Source organism: Lytechinus pictus, chromosome 3 (assembly GCF_037042905.1).
Source record: "Lytechinus pictus isolate F3 Inbred chromosome 3, Lp3.0, whole genome shotgun sequence".
NCBI classification, from domain to species: domain Eukaryota; kingdom Metazoa; phylum Echinodermata; class Echinoidea; order Temnopleuroida; family Toxopneustidae; genus Lytechinus; species Lytechinus pictus.
Genome location: NC_087247.1, coordinates 54087019 through 54111089, shown reverse-complemented (window position 1 = coordinate 54111089; position 24071 = coordinate 54087019). Strand labels below are relative to the sequence as shown.

Below are 24071 nucleotides of genomic sequence, written 5' to 3'. Positions count from 1 at the left end.
CTATGTCAACCCAGTGTAATAATATGGTAAAAACTGCCACTCATTTTGGCACTTCATCAAATTAGTACAATGAGAATGTAAGATCATAAAAACAAATTTTCTTTAAAAAGCTGCCATAAAAATGATACACAGGAATCGTGATAAGGAAGCAGAATTTCTGTTTGGGATGGATTAAAATAATCCATTCAGAAGTGAATGCCTCTTCAGTCAAATCCCTTGTAAAATTATCTCAGTGTGTATAGATTATTACCTAGACTTTTTTTTTTTTACTTATGGTCATGAAATCTAATAAGTTTGGAATAAAGAGGGTTATTAAAATACCATATACCAGTAGATAATTTATTGTTAATGTTTAACGCTCCCTAGGCATGATTATATGCCAGTACCTACAAAACAAAATATATCTTTTATATTAGGCCTAATTCAATAAATCATATTTATTGTATTGGGGGTGGTTTAATGATGTATTAAAACCTCATATTCGGTCTGCATTATTTGCATGAGCAATATAAGAATATATCTGACGACTATCCCATAGGCAACTGTACAAAACTTGCTGTTCAATACAAGTATGATACAGTATCACAGTCTCGTGCGTATGTGCGAAATACACACGTGCACAATAATCATTGCAATGTAATGTGCAGCATAGAGCACATCAATAGGAAATGAGTTTATGAAAGAGCTGAATGCAAGTCAGATTTCTAAGATTAGCCTGATGTTATGAATTGAGGCATTATTAACTGATTGTGATAAGTGACATAATTTGCTCACTCATAATTATATTGGTTTTATTTCATGAAATCCCAGAAATATTCCACTAGTTCGGGCATGTAATGCACTCATCTGTACTTTGTGCTACATTGGACCTGACTTTTGGAATATCTCTGGTATCCAATACAATATAATGGTTTATCATTTTAACATTTGCAAAGATAAGTGTGCAAAATGGAGAAAAAAATTATATGAAAAATTGGCAAGAGAGTAAAGAAGGGGATGAGTTGATAAATGGAAATAAAAGAATATAACAACGAGAATGAGAGAGAAAGCAAGAAAAGGAGGGGGAGAAGGAAAAGAAAAAAGAAACTAAATTCCATCAAGGACGAGACAGCCGCTTTGCCAAATGACATAATCCACAGTCTGGAAGCATTGTTTCTTGTAATGTAACACTTATTTAATGAATTAAATGACATGACATGATACTTCCTTTAATCCTCACAGATTCTACAACATATAGCATCCTATACTCATCTATAATACAAACTAAACTAATCCTATCATAAAAATGACAGGAAGTTGTATTTTTGAGGTACAAATCAATCACATAGACACATAATCTTTGAGAGAAAAACAAATCATAATACTAAATCTAAATATACACTGTCTTGCTGTAGAGCTGTATATTAAAAATATTCCCATAAAACAAGGAACGTTGAAAGGTCCAAAGCTTTAAATTGATGATCAAATATTTTATCAAAAGTGCATGATATTTCATATCGATCTATACAAATACCCCTCGTGTTGTTAGAACATATACAGATAACCATTACATTCATGTCAATAGGAGCGTGCTTAAGCAGGTGTAAACTTCACTCATTATTTCCCATATTTATTCTGTCAATTTTTCCTGAGGTAGTCTTGACAACAGTCTTATTGTCGCAACAGCTTTGTGATTCTAAGATTTAACATCAATAATAACAATACAATCACTGGCAGAGGAAGGGTAATTGTTGACAATTTACAGCATACAAAAAAGGCAGAATTTTCACAGACCAATTTAGTTAATACCAATTAAGTATGTGTAGCAGACTGAAAGCCAGTTTTGAAAAAGGTCAACACAGATCAATGACCATGAAAAACTAAATTACAATGTAAAGAGCTCTTAAAATTTAGCACATCATTGTGAAATATTAACATTTGGTCATAAGCCTCTGCAGTATGTGCGTATACTTATATGGCTGGGTTCTCTGAAAAAAACATAACTCAGACATCACAATACATTAATTTCAATCAATATTCATCATGAAAGCTCTATAACAGTTTTATGACAACAATAACAATGAAGATAAAATCAAAATCAGTCTGCATGACTGACTGATACAGATCTCAGAAGCAGAAACCAGAACCATGAGCCATGCAAAATAAGAGGGTTATGTTATTTTCTTGAATTCACTATAAAAAAAAATGCCCTTAACTTCAGGTATAGTTAATGATATGATCTTCAATTCATCTATCAAACTTGAGTTATTTGTATTTTTAAAATAATTTTTCTGAAACCATGTAGCTCTAGAAGTCATTTTATTTGTCAACATTCTTTTCATATTCATGAGGTTCATATTATTCAGGAAATAATCTGTTATATGTCTTAAGAAAAAAATTGAAAGCACAATAACAAGATAACAATGGTATAACTCGCTATTGTTTTCACCAAGTGTCCTTAGAAGCCATAAATCAAAGAATAATAAAGATTTTTTTTAAATAAAAGTAGACTACTGATGGTGTATAATCTAATAACATTTAAGAGAATCTAACGGTCTCAGTTGATTCCTTAGCTATTGTGCTATCAGAGTCTAGGTAAACTTGCATACACAAACTAAAATATTCACCCAAGTCAAAGCAGTTTTTTTTTAACAAGATAATGCAAAACATGAGTCATATACCTCCTGTTTTAACCTAAATTCCTCAAAAGTCAAGTAGATTTCTGTCCCAATAAATGACTAAGGCAACCTTTTGTTACCTGTATAAAAATATCCCAATTCTATCAAGAACTAACATTACACCTTGCTTTTTTAAGACATTTGCTTGAAATCTTTACTCACCTACTCGAGTATGTCTTACGATGGGTTCCTATAGTACATGATTCAATGAAAAATGAAATCACAGGGAATCAAAGTTACTATAGATAGGTGGTCAGCCAGGTTATGCCAAGTGCATCATATTGATATACCATATAGTTGTAAAGTCAGTAGGGATCCATCTCTTACTCCCCTTGCTTAAAATACTTAAAGAACGTGTGTTACTGCCCTCTACATTCGTTGATAATACTATTAATAATATACTCTTCTCGTAAAACTTACACTAAATTATGCCTCTATGCACTTCAAAAGACTTTGGGTATTGTCATCTGGTCTTTAGTTTGAGCAGCATCTGTGCTGCATGATTTCAAGGTAAAATCCTATCAATAGATAAAAGGGTTGCATACAATGTGCATATATCATCACAAACTTTCAGGGTCATCCTCATTCCAAAACTAATACCATGTTAAGTTCAACAAGCCTGTTGGGACAAAATAACATGATATTGGCCCAGATCATGGCTATTGTGTTTATTCTGGGAACATCCCTGGCAAAGATATGCGCATGAAATGGATATCGGAAATACACTTTTTGGGAAGGTTTCCATTACATTTTCTGTTTTTGGAAGCGGGAAGTTGCAAAATACCACAAATTAACCACTTTCCTAAGGCCAGAGAGTCAAGGATTCACAATTTTTCTACAGTTCTAAAACATATCATTTATCCAGAGCACCAAACGCATTTTAAATAGATGTTTAAGAAACATACATTATAATGAAAAGGAAAAATTCAAATTCACAAAGGGTAGCATGATGAGATTAAAATTAAAAAAATATTGATTGGAGCAAATTCAGTAGTATGTATTGATGCATACCTCTTGTGCTAAACATTAAAGCTTTGCATCTCTGCAAACAGGCAGTTCTAATAAGACGGATATAAAGCATACAGTATACTGTAATTCATTCAGACACAATCACCATCTATTAGTGTAATAAGCACTATGGCATCTTCCTGTGGTGTAACCTGCCAAAAAAGTGCATTCTCTTGAGGTAGTATTTGATGCTTCATTATTTGATTTTTTTTTCTTCATGTCTGTCTTTACACAATTTCTAACATACACTTACAAGCTAGTAAGCAAAAATGATAATCAAATGACATATTTACACAAACACACACTAGTCAGATGCCAAAATCATATTGGCAACATCATCTACAGGATGATTTCCTAAACACATATGATCTATATGAGCAGTGCATGCTGAATATTTTAGATAATCTAAATAAAATAGACATGATATCATGCCAATAGGGATCATAAGAACATTCATATTCTTAGCTGGCATAAGGCAAGCAGACGTCTAAAACGCACATATGCTTTCATATCATGACAATAAATATCAGGAATAAATATGCAGATTAAATTAATTGTGCCATGATATATTACACTGTATGTTTTAATATCATAAATAACTACTTTCCTTGTCTCAAGCATGCAGAGAAATCTATAAATTCCATAACTCCTAGGCTGGCATTTAATCTCCAGTCACAAAACATGAGAATTTGACAAATATGCATAGACCAAGACAGCCAACTTGGTATTCAATTCAAGAGTTTGAGTGTTGGTTTAACTGCAAATTTAAAACACTACCTATGCCTAATCAATCTGAAGCAAATTATTTTCTGAGCCTTAACCCTAAAAGGCCCGAGGGGGGGGGGGTGGGCGGAATCCGCCCCCCTCTGCATTTTTCGCGATTAATCCGCCGCGCGGAATTTTTTTGACCCCGCCGCTCGCTGACTTTTTACTTTCAAGTCTCGCGCAAGTTTGGAGACCAAATTTGCGATGCCCGGGTACGCGGTTACGAAATTACGCATCATTATGTAAGTGCATGTCAGACCAAAAATTGCTCAAAAACGTGAATTCATGTACAAATCGAATGCAAATTGTGTATTTAGCCAAAATTCATAAATATATCATTTCTACTTTTACTGATCAAAATTAGTTAATTTTGTATTGTTTATGATCAGCATTAAGTCTGCAACAATTTCCATCAAAAAAACAATAAAAACAAAAAGTAAAAAAACACAAAGAAATACATAAGAAATAAAAAAAACAATAAAATACATAAGAAAAAATTTGCGATACCAAATTTTTTTTAATGTATATTTGATCAGAATCCTACAAAGAGTCTGTGAATAAAAAATTAGCAATTTTGGGACCATAATAAGTTAACTAGAGCAAATGTTTTATTTCATGCATAAATTTGCATAATTAATTAATTTTAAAAAAAATCTTATTTTTTCAGAAAAATTAATCATACAGCCTTGTAGATTTTATCCCACACTACCACTGTGCAAAATTTCGCGGCGCTCGTTGCGATCGACGGCCGAGATCTCAGGGGATTCCACCCCCCCCCCCCCTCGGCTGTGAGATGGGTCCAAATACCCGGCTCTTTTAGGGTTAATCAGCAAGTAAGCAGTATAAACAAGTATTCAACATGGGATGTACATATGATAATATAATTATATGAGTATCTTATTTTAATACATGTACATGCTTGATTTGATATGACACTTAATACATCTCTGCACAATATTTTGCATCAACAATCTATTGTTATAATGGTTAACTAGAAGAATTTGGGTCCAAATACAAATTTTCAAGCCGTATTGAACATTATTCTAACCCTGCAAATATATTCTTGGTCAAAGTTTTCTTGATTCTAAGTTTGATATTAAACCCCAGTCCAACACTGTACATCTGATTACCACCCCACCTGTTTATCAAAGAAAATGGTGTGGTTTAACTCACAATATACAGAATAATGATGTCATTTTTGTTCAAAGGAGCCTCCTCAATGATATTTACTAAAAAAAATAAAATAAAAAGGAGAAACATATAGATCTTGCTTTTCACAATCATTTAGCTTGAACTACAAAAAAAGATAACTTAATTGATGATAACTATCTACCCTGTACATTGACCCTTCTATTGGCACATGATCCTGTATAACATTAACATCTAGGGACATGTCGAAGAGGAAGTGAATACATTAAAACATTGTTTGACAAGGCCAGGACAATGTGTCATGATGTGATTTTCAGTTAATGTCTACAACTCTTTTGAGCTACATGTACTTACATCTGACTGAGAGCAAATTTGTGAGTGACAATCACTGACTAATTGCTAAATGAAACACTCCTCAGAGAGACTTTCTGGTGTACATATAGCTTGTGATCAAGGTTTCCAGATACATAAAGATGCAAGCATGAAATGCTATTAAAGATTTGAAATGTGACCAAATATATAAAACCTTATTCAATTTGATCCATGTTCTTTGTCTGAAAAAATAAACCCATGAACTTGCACTTTCAAGTTACCTTGCCATCCAATCCCAATTTTATAAACACCTAATTTGAGGTTGATAACCTCCCTCCTCTCTCTCTTTCTTCAGCATATTACAGTATGCAGCCAGATTGAAGAAATTGAGAGAAAATATGCACCTGCCATCAATGAATGCAGTTTGCAGTTAACTTTTGTCTCATTTTAATTACCTTAACCACATCAACATACTTCCTCATTACCAATATTATTTTCCCCAACAAAACTTTACAATTTTCACACTTAGCTTGGCATTTTAACACATAAAGCAAGGTGTGGTTAACAATAAAATAAGAGTGTATGCTGCATAACATAATGTGAAAAGTGTGCGTAGGACTGTCAGCATCAATTCATTGGTCTTTGCCTCTACTTATCGATACTTAATGCAAATTATTGACATGTCAATATGAGGTAGGAAAAAGAACAAAGATCGTGGGAAATATTAAAGTTATGGTCCCGTGATATTTGAAGTCTTAATAATATTGGTCTCCTGAGCTGACATTGACTGGCTGGTCAGGATAAATTATTGTCATCCTCAAAATAAATGCTTGTGACAATACGTTTATTTCACGTCATAAATTGATTCTTGAACACAATAAACAAGACAAAAATTGTAAAAATTACGACTATGCCATTATTGAATTTGAAAGGCAATATTGCATGACTTATGAAATATAATACAAATTGGGTATTGTCACAGACTGCATACAAACAGCAGGAGTCCTTAACATAAAACTCTCGATACATGAACTACAACATAATTACATGTAGACAATCCTGTATGGAAAATTCACTGATTGACATATACATGTAGAAGAGAGATTCATTTTAGAAGTATTTTTCATCTCCTTTTGATCACTGCTCCCCCCCCCCCCCCCCCCTCTCTTTGTCAGAATTGGAGACTGTGAAATTGAGATGATCGTAACAATTAGGTTTATATTCAGCCTTCATTATAATATGTCATTTGTTTTTTTATAAGTGGAAAAAGCACTGGAGTGCCGTTGCAAATGAAGAGGAAGAGGGAATTGAAAGGAAGAAAAAGGGACTTGTCTTTTTATTTCTATAAATCTAATGTCAGTCATGGCTTCAATAAGTACATGTGGGGGCAGGGAAGATGAAAGTTAGATAGAGAATGATTACAGAGAGCAAGAGAGAGAGAGGGGAGAGAGAAGGGATGTTTCTGGGTAGCAGAACAAGTAAAAAGATATTCATTCAGATTTTTTTAATTAAATGAGAAAGGCTTCATTGATCATCTAATTGAAATCTATAAAGCCTCAAAGGGCTTATTTACAACTATTTTGTAATTTAGTTATAACGATTCCTCGAAAAGTTCCACATTTAAAAATGAATACACTGTTTACAGGTGAGTTAATATGCTTTTGTCTTTGTTGTGCACAATTACACATTAATGATAAATCTACATTGAAGCCATGTCTTGAGGATACTGCTCATGAGTGATCAGAGCAAAGTTTTTGCCATTTAAAATTCCTCCTTGCGGAAGGTTATTTTCATACTTCATATGTCTATGTCTTACTCATAATACTGCCAAGGTAGTTAACTTAATGGATTGATGTTGTAGAATATAAGATACTATGTTTGGAGAGCTAGAAAGGCAGTACCTATCAACCTTCTAGCATCCACATAGGCCCTGTTTCATGAACTTGTTATCGATGGAAAGTTACAAGTCACATTCATAAGCAACTGAAATCCTGCCATTTGACTGATTTGAGGATTTGTTCTTCATTACAAGTTGAAGAATTCTAGAGTTGTTTTCTATAACAAGTTTCATGAAACAGGGCCCCAATCCTGAGAAGCAAATATGGCAGCCAAAAGCACTACTGAAATGAATTTAAAAAGTCAGAAACTATTGAATGCCATACTAATTATTAAAACAAATATACAAATATCTGATCTGCTGGATGAACTCATAATACAAATATATATATATATACATATATAACTCTAAAACGGCAGTTTTAGGTTTACTGCTGTGAGACACAATACATGATAATACTACATTAGAAAGAACATGATACAAGATAGACAAGGTGTATACAATACATGCATACTTTGAGCTTCTATTGCTACCAAAACATGACAGATGTGTTGGTTTGTATCATTTTGGTCTGGCTAAGACTCACAATCACACACACAAACAAAATATGTAATAGCAAATGTGTGACTCCTGCCATTGATGAGAGAGATGTCTTGATTGGATGGAATAGGGTGGCCTTTGCATCCTGTGTTTGCCAATACTACTCATGCATTCTCAGTAAAACAGTCATCAGTCATCCCTTTGCCCCCCCCCCCCCCTCACCATCCATCAGCAAAATAATGAGACACTATCCACATTGACTTCTTTAATGCCCAGCAGAACAGACTCCATCCTTCATAAAGTCCAGGAATCATGTCTTATGAAATACTTGGTCATTGGGACATGATGTCATGACTAGGGCAGTGTGAGACAAGTTTGGCCAATGGAAAGTAGACCTACACTGCACTAAAAAAAGAACAATGATTCTCTTCAGTTGAAAGACGATTGCTACATATCTAACTAAATAATACACTCAACTCTTGTAAACAATTTGGTGGCAGCATAGCAAGTACATAGATACAAAACCCACATGGTATAAAGCAACAAGAATGGCTTTACTATGGCAATGATTTATTCAGGGGAATTACTATGTATTCTGATCCATTCTATAGATAGTATGTTCATGGCAATACTCATAATACTAATATGCTGTATACCTCGTCACAATAAACAGTTTCATTTGGCATAAATACACTGGCTTTTATTGAGTTCAAAATTAATTTTGTGGGTATTCCAATAACATATAATCTCCCTTCTCCATTCAAACTTATTCCATGTCACAGGAGCTTCATGTAACATTCAATGTCAAAGGAGAGGGGGGATTGTTATTGGATTATTTTCAATTCATCAGCAATATCTATCTCATGTATCTACTTTACTATGGCAGCATTAGGTAATATTTAAAAACTTGTCAAACAGGAGGCTCCCCCATTCAATGGACACGCATTATAATTGTTTTTGTATGCAGCATTTTTTTTAAATATACTAAAAACCCATTCTACTTTGAATGCATTTCTTGGCCTTAATTTTATCTATATGATATTCTTACCATTTCATATATGGACTTCAAAGCTGGCAGATGCTAAACTCCTGAGGAACAAGATAAACTTCCTTTACACTTGTTTGTTTTCTAATTACTGCTTACACCATTCACTGCTTCATCTATATATGTATAAAAATAAGTCTCACACTGCTTTTAAAACAAAAGAAAGATTTACATATATATGTACAATTAAAAGGGTGGTTAAAAAGTTTTTGAAATAAAACTTATACTCTTCATGCAGCAAAGACATTAACATAGCAGTTCTGCAGACAAAAAAAAGCTCACTTGCAGAATACACCAAATATCCAATGTGACTCTACATAACCTTTTAGCATGTGAGTCATATTGATGTCAAAGCACAGTCTTTCACTGACTGCCCTGTACTGTCTTTACCATGTATGTCCTCTCATAGGGAGCACTATTTACAAACATTTAGAAAGCATCAATAACCGTCCATATTATATAAATCACTTCCAGTTCATTCCAGAAAGGTGGTGAGTCATGTTTATGTCCTTCTTTCTCTCCAGCTGTCATCCAAAAATATATCTTTGGCGCAGAACTTTTTCTTGTTTTTTCCCTTTGATTTTCACAGGACAGCCCATTCAGATGTAAGCAAGGCGCATAGTTGCTTCACATCACTACCAAGGCATTCAAAAGAAGTTTCGCCTGATGATGTCACTCACACACTGTAAACCCATCTCAAATCACTTCTTTACCATAGGCTGTGATCTTGGACTGGTGGGCACTTCTAGAGCATTCCAGTTTTAGCAGGCAATCACTTCTTTATTTTCCAAACGCTTTCCTTTTGTCCTTGGCTTTTTAGTTACAGACACAACTGCTCTATTCCGGTTGGCATTCAGTTATGAGTTGTCTCAGATTGTTCTCACATGGCAACACAACACTCCCGCTGCATGATTACTCAATGGGTATTAAACCCAGTGTCTTCTAACACACACAACGACAGTATCTGCAACCACATGCCTACAACCCCTATAAGTTGGACTCCTTGGGAGGCGGAGATGGGGAATTCCTGTATAAAGCAATGTCTGTGCTCTCTGTGTTGCCAGTGTTCTCAAAGCTTGTGCTATTGTGCATCGTTTGCATGATGATAGGTGACGGTGACACATGATGGTGGCCATTCATGTGGCTGTGACTGAACTGTGCTATTCGCTCCTCTACACAGCCAGCTGAGAGACGAGCTTCGGCATCTTGGTCCCAACACTCCTCAATCGTCTCACATAATAACTCAAGACCCTACAATGCAAAAGAGGGAAATATCAACTGTCAGTCCTTATTTTCCTCTATTGGGCAGTTGCAAGGAATATTCATAGCATGTCAGAGTATTGCTTTAAAAGGCACACAAATAAACAAAGGTTTCTGCCTTTGAGTGATTGTATTTCTCAACAGGGTTCTTCTTACAAGGAGACGTAAATATGTAAATATGTAGCTTTTGTAAATATGTAGCTTTTAGAGTTTGCCAACAAGGAATGTTCTAGTATTCAACAAGCTCAATCAATGTGAAAGAAAGTTTGCTTGAACATTTTAAGGTTGAATGCAAGCAAAGAGACAATAAAATACCCCTCCCATTGGCAATCAGATGGGTGTCCTGACATTTGCATCTGCCTCAAATGCCCTAACATGAATTGCTCTGAAGATAAAGGATAGGACATCTTGTTGTGATGGGATTTCTAACCCCCATCAATAGTTTTTGTAATAAATCTGTCGAATGAAATGCTTGGGGCATATTGTTTCATGACTTTTGGAGTCGTGAGCAAAATTGTTTTAGTAACATTTTATGGCCAAAACCAATGCAATTTACGTCTTGTCACCAAAACAAATTTCATGGAATAATGAAATTAATTAAAGTGATGAGGGGGAAATGTAAGGTGAGGTGATAGCATACCCTGTGCTTGAGCCAATGGTCACTGATGACTGGTCGCTTTCTTTTGACCACTACCCACTCCTGCATGTCCTCTAGTGATGTGCCTTGCCCAAGCTCTTCTTCAAAGGGCAATCTATACTCCGGAACAGGTCCTGAAAGAGACCACAATCAATCAAAACATTCAATTCTTGAAATGAATACTAATGTCCATTATTGCAAACTTAAAAAAAAATTTATTTGTTTGGCTTCACTTGTGCCTGGGAGGGGAAAACAAAATTATATCACCATGACCTGCAGGTCTCTCCTCCTAATCATATGTGTATAGTGCAGTGGGTTCTTATTGTACAAAGGAAGTGACTCTCCTCTATAAGGCACCTCCATTCAATGTCCTATCTGAGGGACAGAGTGTTTTCCACTGTAACACAGCCTGCATCTATGAAACAGAGGAGGGGTACATTGACACACAATGCAGGCTTCAACCAACTGAGCCACCTCATTCTCACTTTCGTGTATCATGAACATGTAGTCATTTTATCATACTGTTATCTATTCATTCTTACATATTATTCCTGTGGTCTAAAATACCAATTAAAAAATAATCATAATAGTATAGTACCCAATCCTTAAACTTTCAATCTCCCCACACTTCAACTCCCTGTATTCTATCCATCCCCTCTCTTCCTCATTTAGTCTTTTCCTCTACATATCTGAGAAAAAGTGACTTACCATCTTGTATGGTGCATCTTGTGACAAGTTCCCAAAGAACCAATCCAAAGGCATACATGTCAATACGTAGGAAAGCATCTCGTTTGAACTGGATGGCTCCTTCTAGTACCTCTGGGGCCATGTAACGTCGTGTTCCAACCTATTCAGTTAAGAAAAAAACATCATTTGAATAAGACAATATCTATACCTATATTCATTTTTAATCATCTGATATGACTCGTTGCAACTCATAAAAACAGAGTATGAAGACTTTCACTTCCAATTCACATCAATTGCTCTGATGACAAATATGCACGTTAAAACTAAACTCAAATATGCACATTAAAAAGGCTACCTAAATGTTTATTCTAAATGAAATATTCTCAACCTTATCACAAATCTAACACATGCCTCAATGCTGAAGAGAATGTTAGCTCATGGTTATCATCCAAGTAATTATTTGTTTTACAACTATCCAACTGATATTTACTTCCCTTGCACACATCACATACTTTTTCAGGTTTTCAATATTTAGTTTTGTCGAACAATTTAAATCACATTAATTTCAACCACAAAATTAATTTGTGATCTGCCAACTGCAGTAAGAACAGTATTTGATGTCAGCTAAACAAAATGATATTGATTTCTTGATGAAAGAACATCTTTTCACCTGCCCATGAGTGTCTCCTGGATTTTTGCCAGCTTCAAAGACACAGGCTAATCCAAAGTCAGCGATGCAGGCTGTTGTGTTGTTCTTCAATAGCACATTCTTACTCTTGAAATCCCTGTGAGCTACTGAATGCTTGACAAAAGGTATAGCAGTGGTGGCTGGGATATCCTCATGCAAGAAAGCCAGGCCCTTGGCCATGGAGAGGGCAATACCACACAGCTCCTTCCAGCTGATGACATTGGCTTTGAGGTAGTCACAAAGAGATCCATGATGGTGGAACTCTGTGATGAGCCAGTACTCCACCTCTAAACCCTCCCCATGCTTTTCCGTTGCTATGAAGTTGAGGATATTCTCATGGCGCATGTGAGGGAGGTTGTAGATCTCACGTTCATTGGCCCAGGAGTTGCGATCTTGTATAGGAAACACCTTGACAGCAACAATGTCATTGAGACAGGTTGCCTTCCAGACAGCGCCAAATCGTCCCCTGGCTTTGATCTCCAGAAGCTGGATAGGAGGTAGGCTGTTCATTGGTGATGGAGTTGGTTCTGTGGTTGGGATGGCTATCAGGGAATGGTAACGGTGTCGTCTGCACATCCAGTAAAGCATGATAATTACCAGAGTGATGGCAACGATTGGCACAATGGAATACAGGATGGTTTTGGTCAGCATTTCATTTTTCTTCTTCTTTTCCAGATCTATATTGGGTCCTGTCATAAAATGATAAATCTTCTAACTTTATATAAGTAATAAATTAAATATAGTACACAATACACATCATTGAAGGAAGTTAATAGGAATTACATACTACAAGTACCTTTGGATTATAATTCTTAGACACTCAAGGCATAGCCGATGGTGTTTGGACTGTTGAAAGGAAACAAGTGTGTGCAATTATTCTAATAACTGAGCAAAAATGAGGCATACTGTATATGTTTTATACATGTAAGATAGCAATGTGGATCCTTGTTTATTAATAAGCCACCCTCATCTCAAAGGCCAATACATTGCACAATTGCTGGCTCTATAGTGCTCACTTGAAAGTGATTGTAAGGTAAAACATCAATGAATTACCACCAACATGAGGAATGTCATGAAAAAGAGTTGGAAAATTTTCAAGTGCACTACTCCAAAATAGATACAAGAATGAATTTTAATGCCAAAAAAATCAAATTATTTTAAAATAAATCCAGTTGATTTTTTTTTTCCAAAATTTCTGCGGGCAAAATTAGAACGCTAGTAAACATACATGTAGAGCTAAATTGGATTTAGAATTTAATGGACTGATGCAACCTATGGTACAGTAGCTGCAGACAGAGCTGCTACCAAAAGTGACAACAGTGTTTGGTCCAGGAAATGTGGACAGCTCTATGACTTCAAATCTGTAAGTGGGTTGAAAAAGGATCCCAAGGATCTTCAGAAAACAAGACTATGTGGCATACCTCATTTCAGACTGATATGATGATTTAAATATAATTTCTATTAAGAATACCAGTCCATGAAACTGTATCAGATACAAGGAGTTTTAATTCACAGTTTGTTATAAAGGTATTTCATTTCACCATTGAAGGCTATGGGAAGCAATACTAACCTGTCACGGTTGTTTGTGTAACAGTAGGAGTGGGCTCTGGAGTTGGGAGGAATGAAAAATTCATGTTGCACAGGCTCCCGATGCAACAGCAGAAGAAAAGGTTTTGGTCAGCAGGACTAGAACTCATACAGTAGTCCATATCAAGACAATCACCCTGGTTCTGCCAACAGCCCCGCATCATTACCTCCAAAGGAAAACAAAGATGAAAATGGTTTTTATTGAAGAGCAGGGTAAAAGCAAATATCACAGTGTCCTGATAAGATGAAAAAATAATTTCAGTCACAGATATCTTAAAAGTGTCTGCATGAATTTGATTTTTTTTTTCTTCTTCTTCCTCTTTTTTTTTCTCCATCCATATGAACAATATTAAAGGTTTCAAATTTCAGTATTTTTTTAAAATAAGACCTTAGTAATGTTAACCAACAGCCGGCAATACTCATTATCAAACATTTCTAGATATAAAGTGGTACCTAGCACTGCTCAGGATATTATGTAGACAAAAATACAAACGCATATTTCAACTTATCCAACTGAATTACTCAGCAAGAAATATAGGGGGTGCTGCATCAGCTCGAGTTTGCTCAATCTCGAGATTTTAGCCTGATCGGCCCTCTTCGCGATTAATCTCGAGATTCAAGAAACCCTGTCTCCACCATCGCAAGAAGAGCGATTCCTGCTCGAGCGAGGCATCGATGCATTATGGTCTGACGCCGTGAATAAATAATCCCGAGTGCGTATGCACCTGTGAATTAGCAGGATAATTCGTAAAAAAGCGCGCTATTTTGCAAATAATCCCCCAAGTTGACTTGGGATTGCAATCTCGAGATTAATCCTATGAACTAGCGCGATAATTGCGTCGCCATTACAAATAATCTCGAGATTGTTTAGATCGGGATAATTTGCCGGATAAGAAATAGCACGCTAATTTGAAAACTCGGGCTGTTGCAGACGGCCCTTATGTTGCAATGGGTCAGGCTGGGTTAAGCTGTAAGGCTCGTGACCATAATATTCATACATCCCTCCTTCACGCAAGGCCATATCATAATTTTTTTCCCAGGGGAATTTTTAAAGAAACTTGAAAGTGAGAGAGTGAAGCGACCGAGCTTACCATTGTGGCGCTTTTGTATATGTATTTTTAAAAGCAAAATTGAAGGATTTCTCGCACCCTTTTGGCAAATTTTAAAATATGTAGATATTCAAAATTTACCCCGTGTATGGATATGCCTCAGCAACATTGGTCACTTTCCTAATATTACCCGTTTGTACTTATTCATCAGTCTATACAGATTACAAACTGATTATATGACACAGTAACAACGCAGTCACAATTATTTACAAAGAATTACATTTATGATTTTACACAGTGTACATAAATAACCTGAAATCATAAGTACCGACGAGCAAACAAGCATCCAGCTTGAATTTCATATACTGACTGGTTCTACAGGTACTTTCAGAAAAACTGTTGGCTAACAGCTTGGGACAATGTGATTCTGTTATATTCTAGTTTGTATTCACCTCATCCTTGTTACATGAAAGTGTAGCAACTGGAAAGTAAACTATAAACATGGATACACATGTAGTTTATAATAGTGCATGTTCATAACAAGACAAAAGTGAAAAGAAATTTAAATTAAATTACTGTTACGTGTACATATGTATATGAACTTATAAAGAAAGGAAAGGGGGATGTGGAGAAAATATGAGACATGTATGAATGACATGGAGAATAGTGAAAGAGATGATGCGGATTAAGATAGCATCTCATATCCCACATTGACCCGACACAAAGAAATGTGTGTAAATAGATGATTGTATCCTGCCTGCAAGAACAGACTTGAGGTGAAATGGCTGAATGGATCCGGGTGTGAATCATGCAGCTTATCAAGAAGCTGTGGGTGTATCCGTCCTACATGTAAAGCCTCAGCACACAAGGAGCAGCTCTTTGTATACATGTAGCTTCTGATATAATTCAGATAATCGTTAGGCTTCAAATGTATACTTACCTCATTGAAAATCAAATGATCTTGTTATGTTCCTTATTTCTTAAATCATTTCTTTATAAAATATGTTTCAAATTAAAATTCAAGGTTATTTCACATTTTTTTAATGATTTCAATTACCTAGAAAAATTCAAACATTTCCAGAGCATGAAACTGAAATAATTCTTCCTAAAAATTTACAATTCCAGATAGGGTTGAACAGAAAAGGTAAAATACAGGCTAATTCGTTATGTTTTCAAATTAAACTCATGAGCTGTAAATTGACAGCAAATCACAATGATCTTTTTCCAATTCCGTCTGATTTACAAACATGTATAAAACACAGTGAAAACTCACTATGAATGGAATATCAATTATTTTGAATTTATAGTACATGTAGATTCTCAATATCAGATTTTTTCAAATTGGAAGTAGAACTCATAATGAAATTTTAATGTTAAATCTATCACAATGATACATGTGTGATGGATTTAACATAAAATTTCATTTTTAGTTTTTGATACATGTACATGTAGTACCAGTATGTTGTAGATGATTATTATTGCCCCTTGCATTATAACTCCACATTAAAAAAGCTAAAAATCAAATGGTTTACTGATTTGATGACATTGTCATTACTTGTCATAATGTAGGCCAATATTATACATATGTACATGTAGTAAAATAGTTGATAAAATATTTGTTTGCTAAAAAAATATTCCCCATTGACCACTGATAGCAAATCTGTATGGATGCTCAATGTAAGCATGTCTTCTAAACTAGAGATCAATGCAAAGGAAAAAGCTCAATAAAAGCATGATCAAACTACCGGTAGACACTACAAAGGAAAGAGCATGACTATAATACTAGACATCAAAGGAAGAGTGTTTCCCTGAAATATTTTATAACTACCAGTACTTGCAAAAGACGACTGCATAGCAGATGTGCAGAGGTATTACTGTATTAAAGGGAATATTGTCTTTTAGTAAGAGACAGGGACTTGGAAAAAATTAATAAAATGGAGACATGCATAATATAGATTTTTCAAAATGCTCCAGCATGAGATTATGATAATTCATACTCTTAAAAACAATGTTGGATTATGCCACTAGAGAGTTTTTTCTAAGTTGGGAGCAGAGTTTGTGTTCGTTATTACGGCACATAGAGAATGTTTGTGGTGCATTTTTAAAGGCAGAACGAGCATTTTGAAACACATGGAGTCAGTATACATGTAGTTCAGTTGGTAAAAGTGCCTGTTTTGGATAAGATTGTATGCTCTCAATGTGCGTCGGTTCCAGTCCCATCCATGCCGAAAGACGTCTTACAAACAAGGCAAACGCCAAGCGTTGTCTCGCCTGCATATTGCAGTCATGAAGAGACTGCATGTCAAACAAAACTACATGTATGCTATATGACTTAGATGGACCTCTGTTACGAGTTTGGCGATCCCACCTCGAAGCTATAGAAAGTTATTGTGTGTACAACACAGCAGTGCCAGTCATGGAAAGTTCATTGACCATTGACCTTAATCAAATTCAACTCACATTCGAACTTAAACTGCACCTTCAAGAGATGGACCTCTTGTTTGAATTTGGCAATCCTACCTCGAAGATATAAAAAGTTATTATGTGTACAACAAAGCACAGTGCCAGTCATGGAAAGTTCATTGACCTTTGACCTTAATCAAATTCAACTCACATTTGAACTTGACCTGCACCTTCAAAAGATGGACCTCTTGTATGAATTTGGCAATCCTAACTCGAAGATATAGAAAGTTATTGTGTGTACAGCACAGCACAGTGCCAGTCACGGAAAGTTCATTGACCTTTGACCTTATTCAAATTCGGCTCACATTTGAACTTGGCCTGCACCTTCAAGAGATGGACCTCTGTTATGAATTTGGCGATCTCACCTCATAGCTATAGAAAGTTATTGTGTGTACAACACAGCACAGTGCCAGTCATGGAAAGTTCATTGACCTTTGACCTTATTCAAATTCGACTCATATTCGAATTTGACCTGTACCTTCAAGAGATGGACGTCTGTTATGAATTTGGCGATCTCACCTCGAAGCTATAGAAAGTTATTGTGTGTACAACATAGCACAGTGCCAGTCATGGGAAGTTCATCGACCTTTGACCTTATTCAAATTCGACTCATATTCAAACTTGACCTGTGCCTTCAGGAGACGGACCTCTGGTATGAATTTGGTGATCCCACCTCGAAGATATAGAAAGTTATTATGTGTACAACACAGCACAGTGCCAGTCATGGAAAGTTCATTGACCTTTGACCTTATTCAAATTCGACTCATATTCGAACTTGACCTGTGCCTTCAGGAGATGGACCTCTGGTATGAATTTGGTGATTCCACCTTGAAGATATAGAAAGTTATTATGTGTACATCACAGCACAGTGCCAGTCATGGAAAGTTCATTGACCTTTGACCTTTTTCAAATTCGACTCATATTCGAACTTGACCTGTGCCTTCAGGAGATGGACCTCTGGTATGAATTTGGTGATCCCACCTCGAAGATATAGAAAGTTATTATGTGTACAACGCAGCACAGTGCCAGTCATGGAAAGTTCATTGACCTTTGACCTTATTCCAATTTGACTCATATTCGAACTTGACCTGTGCCTTCAGGAGATGGACCTCTGGTATGAATTTGGTGATCCCACCTCGAAGCTATAGAAAGTTATTGGGTGTACATCATAATTGTTGACGACGACGACGCCGGAAATAGTGATACCTATGTCTCGCTCCGCTACGCAGGCGAGACAAAAATGATGCTAAGGGTGTGTGAAAGGGTACCTCATCGCAATATTCAGTGCAGGTGACGTGTGAATGCAGCTGGAAAACCCGCTGTCCACTGGAAAGGATGCTAATTTTGGTTCCGTATACAGGAGAGTCCAAGCTATATGTATCATGCAAGTTTAAACTAATGCACTATTCATGTAAAAGAAGGTTCTTCACCTACATGTAGTAAATTGCACCTACTGGTTCCCTGTACTGCAAAAATCTCTAGAATAAGAGGCAGTGCAGGGTAGCTCGAAGAAGACAAAGAAACTCAGATTCAAAATCTAGTCAATATGAGTACATGTAGGCTTGAGAGAAAGTGCAACCTTACCAGGCAAGAAGTGGAAGATACATGTCGACCACAGCTGCACAATATTGATAGCTGGCATATTAAATACAATTTTTTTCAAGAAAATAATATTGATAGAGTACTTCAATGTAACAGGTTTTTCAAGTTTAAAAATGCCTATTCTAGCCCCCTTAAAACTTGAGAATAATCTTGTCTTAAAAAGTTGCTGTTAGGAATACTAAAGAATGCGAATCCAGGTGTCTGTACATGGAGGTGTCTATTCTTAGGATACATGCAATGTAGGATATTGACCACATTGAAATTATTGCAAAATGAAAAAAGCATTGTACAACCATTAATAAGACTTAAGCCCAGGTTTTTGACTCACCTCTACACCACCTCCAAAGGAAGTTTCATTCTTCCAGAGGACGTAGCAGGACGGTACCTCTGCTTCCTTGTTGTCGCACTCTTCAGTTGTATTGCCACACTTGGTGCCATCTTTTTCACAAGCTTGGCTGCTGTACAGGTGGCAGTGGGTGCTACCTAGAGGCAGGTTCACACTCGCTCCGTCAATGACGATAACTAGAGAACAAAATCAAACAGAACAAAGAGGGTTCAAAATAAAATGTGCAGTGATGAATTTAAATTTGAAAAGCTCTAAAACTAGGAAATACATATTTTTGGGGTAAACAAAGCAAAAAAAAAATGAAAGTGATCATTTCAAACCAAAACAAAACAAATTTTTTTAAAGACATTAAAATCTTAAAAATAAAATTGATACCATTTCTAAATTCTGGCTCAAAATAGCTACATGTAACATACATATTACAATTACAATATGCAACATTTAGCATGTGTGTGCCAAGCTTTTTTATGCATACAGTGCATATATGTAATCTAGATCATTTACATGTATCTTTAAAGGAGAATGAAACCCTTGAAACCAGCTGAATCCATATCAAAGAGAAAAATCAAAGAAACATATTGTTGAAAGTTTGAGGAAGATTGAATAAATAATAAGAAAGTTATGAGCATTTGAATGTCGAGATCACTAATGCCATGTAGATCCTCCAATTGGCAATACGACCAAGATCTGTGATGTCACACACGTACAACTCCCTCATTACTTTAGTACTTATTTCACTTATATTCTCACTTTTGTAGAGTCTATCACAAGGTGAGGTGTTCTCTTTATGAGAGGACAAGTACAGAGGTTTCACAACATTATATCATTGATGAATCGTTTGTCATATGATTAGAATGAGCAAAAAGAGATGTTTTGGGGTATATTTTCAGTGTCCAAAAGGGGAGAGTTGTTCATCTGTGACATCATAGATCTTGGTCGCATTGCCAATAGGAGGACATCCATAGCATTAGTGATCTCGACATTAAAATGCTCATAACTCTTCTATTGCTAGTCCTATTTTACTCAAACTTTTGTTGATCTTATTCTTTGATTTTTCTGCTTTCACAAAAGCTAACTTGCTCCAAGAGTTTCATTCTCCTTTAAGGATGGTCCCGGCTGAAAATATTTATATCTAAAAAAATAGAGTAAAATTCACAGAGAAAAATGCTGAAGATTTCATTAAAAAATCGGATAACAATTAACGAAGTTATTTAATTTTAAAGTTTATGAATATTTTTTTTAAACAGTCATGCACATCGTCATGAATATCCATTAGGTGAGCTGATGATGTCATATCCCCTTGTATTTATAAATACAAACATAAACTCATGAATCATTTTGCTATATCAACTGGTTACCCATACACTACAGCCTGAGACATCTTATGCTCCACCTCATACAGAATACATGTATAACACAAGAATTAACAGTGACGTACATTAAAAAAAAAATCACAGTGAATGTTCAATTTTGGACAATTTTGAGGAATTAGGAAAAAAAATCCTGTCCACAACATGTCTGTGTTTTAAATTTGATCATAAAGTCAGCACAGTATGTGATATTGATACTAACGATCACAGTAAAGATGAAAAAAAGTAGGGTTGATTATATTTTTGGTTAGGTGGGTTACTCCCATTACAACAAATTTTGGGGGCCTAAGCTCCCGGGGGGGCACTCAGTATATAATGCATAGTGGGTATGTGCCGCGGAGGGGACCCCCATTTTTACACTCAAATTTCCGTTCAAAGGCATAGCATTTTTGTCTTATTGAGAAAAAGAACAAAGAAAGCCGCTCCAAGGTATATCATTTTCTTCTTATCGAGAAAAAAAGAAGAAAGAAATCCGCTCCAAAGCTTCGCATATTTTTAGTTACGCCGTTCCGGTCGCATTGATCTGCTACAATGAGAGGCCGCAGAGCGCTGTCCGACCATCGCCTCTGCGCGAGCGCACCAGGCGGAGGCCGCGCTAGCTGCATCATGCACGCATGCCCGTTCCATAGGGATGCATACGCACGTACTCACACTCTGGCGATCCGTTCCAAGGACCCCCGTTTTCACAAACATTTAGTTCCAAAGCCCGTTCCGAGGACCCTCCTTTTTACAATAAGCCCGCTCCAAGGCCCCCGTTTTTTGTCTCGCCCGCGGCACACCCCCACCACTTTTTTGGTCGAGTGCCCCCCCCCCCCCCCCCCCCCCCCCCGGGCCTAAGCTGTACACTCATAATTCGCTAGAGCAACACGTGGGCTGGGCTCTTTGCAATGATTACACATGGTCATTGAAAATGGCAAGATTGATTGTTAGATATTGTTTTCAATTGCTCAGATTTTCATTCAAAATACTTCCTGTTGATATGAAAGTGCTATTAAAACAAGGCTTGAAGGCCTACATGTATTTATATGTATCTCATATTATGTTTCTAACGTTAAACAAAATCTAGTCTTTTTCAACCATAACAAGGAAATTGAAAACTGATGTTAGGAGAACAGGAATTAAACTGATTGGTATTATTTTTCAATGTAGCTCTAAGTTTTATTTGGTATTATTTTTCATTATAGCTTTAGTTTTATTAATTTATTTCAACAAATTTCCTGTAAAATACAGTATGAGACTTGAACTTAAGCTGTAATACATATATTTTGTACACATTTGTATGTATAGAAAAGTTTATCTATTAAAAATGTTAAATATAAAATAATAATAGGGTACAGTACTCCACTAACAGTAATTTAGATTTACATGTATGTGGTGTGCCATTATACATGCATGATTGTCTGTTGTGTTACCATGAAAGTTTTTTAATACACACATGGTGATCCAGGGAAATCTTAATACATGTACTGTAGCATAAAAGATGTCTTTGTGCTTTCTGAGGTCTGTTTCATAAAGACATGCAGCTATGTTGATTCGACATTTTATTGCTATTTTATTCATGAGTCCACTGTTCGAAGAGTGGACTCGTAATTCAAAACAGTGTACTCATTAATAAAATAGCGTACTTAAAAATAACCATGGCAACAGGCGTCAGTTTGGCACACTGTGACAAAAGCATGCATCAGCATTGGACATTTCCTACATGGTATTATTTATACAGGAAAACTGCATAAACCATGGGTTCAACCAATGGTTTAAAAACAACCTTTGTGAATTTGGGCCAATGAATATGAAACAGGGTCCTTAACAGAAAGAATGAGCAAAGAAATGTGACATAAGTGCTCTGTGAAGACTTTTCAGTTGCCAACTTTATGTTACACCTCCCTGATCTATTTGTAAATGTAGTTTATTGTAGCCAATCCATATTGGATTTGTTGTAAAAGTAGGCTAAATCTGAAAACTAGTAAAATGTAGTACTTACACTGTACATGTAGGCCTAAGTGTTAATGTATGTAAGTACTGTACAGTCGTTACATCACTGGAGAGTTTTAGGAGCAGTGAACGAGAACGACGTAGCAGTCGTCTGATCGTTTGAGTCAACGTCGTCGTCTGCCCTTGTTCACTACAATTGCGAATACTTTAGATTTCACTCGACTTGTACATGTACGTACGTCCACTTGAAACAGCGCGATAACCAGCGGGTCATGACACGCTGCCCGACCCGGAAGATCTGGCGTACCATCGCCTGGCGACCCGGTCAGGTGATGCGAAAGTGCAACTTGTGCACACGTGCCCTTTCACTTGCTTTGATTCCTTTTTACTCGAGTTAGGATATATATCGATATAGATTTTGGAGGTCAGAAAGCAATTCCAAATATGATAAACATAGTGCATCGTACAACTTACATTAATTTTGTGAAAAGTCACTGAAAACTGTGTTTTAAAAGGGAAAGGTTGATCTTCATGCTGGGCTTGATCGGTCAAAAAATTACGTCACTCAAGTACACGTCCACTATGATTTAGGCAAACCGCAAAATGGATGTGGCGAGGTTCTCGATTCTGATAGTGGACGTGTGTGAGGACCTGAGGCATATGGCAGGCCAAAAAATGACGTCATCTCATACCAGTCCACTATGTGGACGTACATTTCTAAAAGTGCTCACTGTTTACATGTTCTGGTACATATACATGTAGGCCTACATTATAAATTACACTGATTGAGCAATTTATTTTATGGAGCACTTGAGGTCTCTATTGAGTAAATCTTGAATGACATGCCTCAGTAATTGTCAACAAAGGTTGGTGCTGTAACATGCCTGCTTTTCATTTTGGTCTGGTCAGTGCTCAGTGGGGATCTGATAAAGCTGTTTCATAGAATGTCAACAGAGTGTACAAATCAGACTTTCTGAAGCACTCTGTCATGAAAGGCTTCATTGTGTGAATAGTTTATGTATAGTGAATAGTCCTACTGAGAGTGAAAATCATGTAGACTTTTGTTATATCCATTTTCTCCCCTTCTTTTTCTTATACCCCTTTCATACTGCGCTTTTCCCCGGTGAGCCAGTGAAA

At 36.2% G+C, this 24071-nt stretch overlaps 1 protein-coding gene across 1 annotated transcript; it reads right to left on the bottom strand.

Annotated features, from left to right (window-relative positions):
• Positions 1–8216: 8216 nt before the first annotated feature.
• On the bottom strand, positions 8217–23773 carry LOC129255494 (activin receptor type-2A-like). The gene is made up of 7 exons (XM_054893845.2): positions 23409–23773; positions 19615–19808; positions 14156–14339; positions 12568–13274; positions 11919–12057; positions 11214–11344; positions 8217–10564 (listed from the first exon to the last, which is right to left on the bottom strand). The coding sequence occupies exons 3-7, from the start codon at positions 14334–14336 to the stop codon at positions 10301–10303; spliced, it is 1422 nt and encodes a 473-aa protein (XP_054749820.2). The 5' UTR covers positions 14337–14339; positions 19615–19808; positions 23409–23773; the 3' UTR covers positions 8217–10300.
• Between the last annotated feature and the right edge of the window lie 298 nt (positions 23774–24071).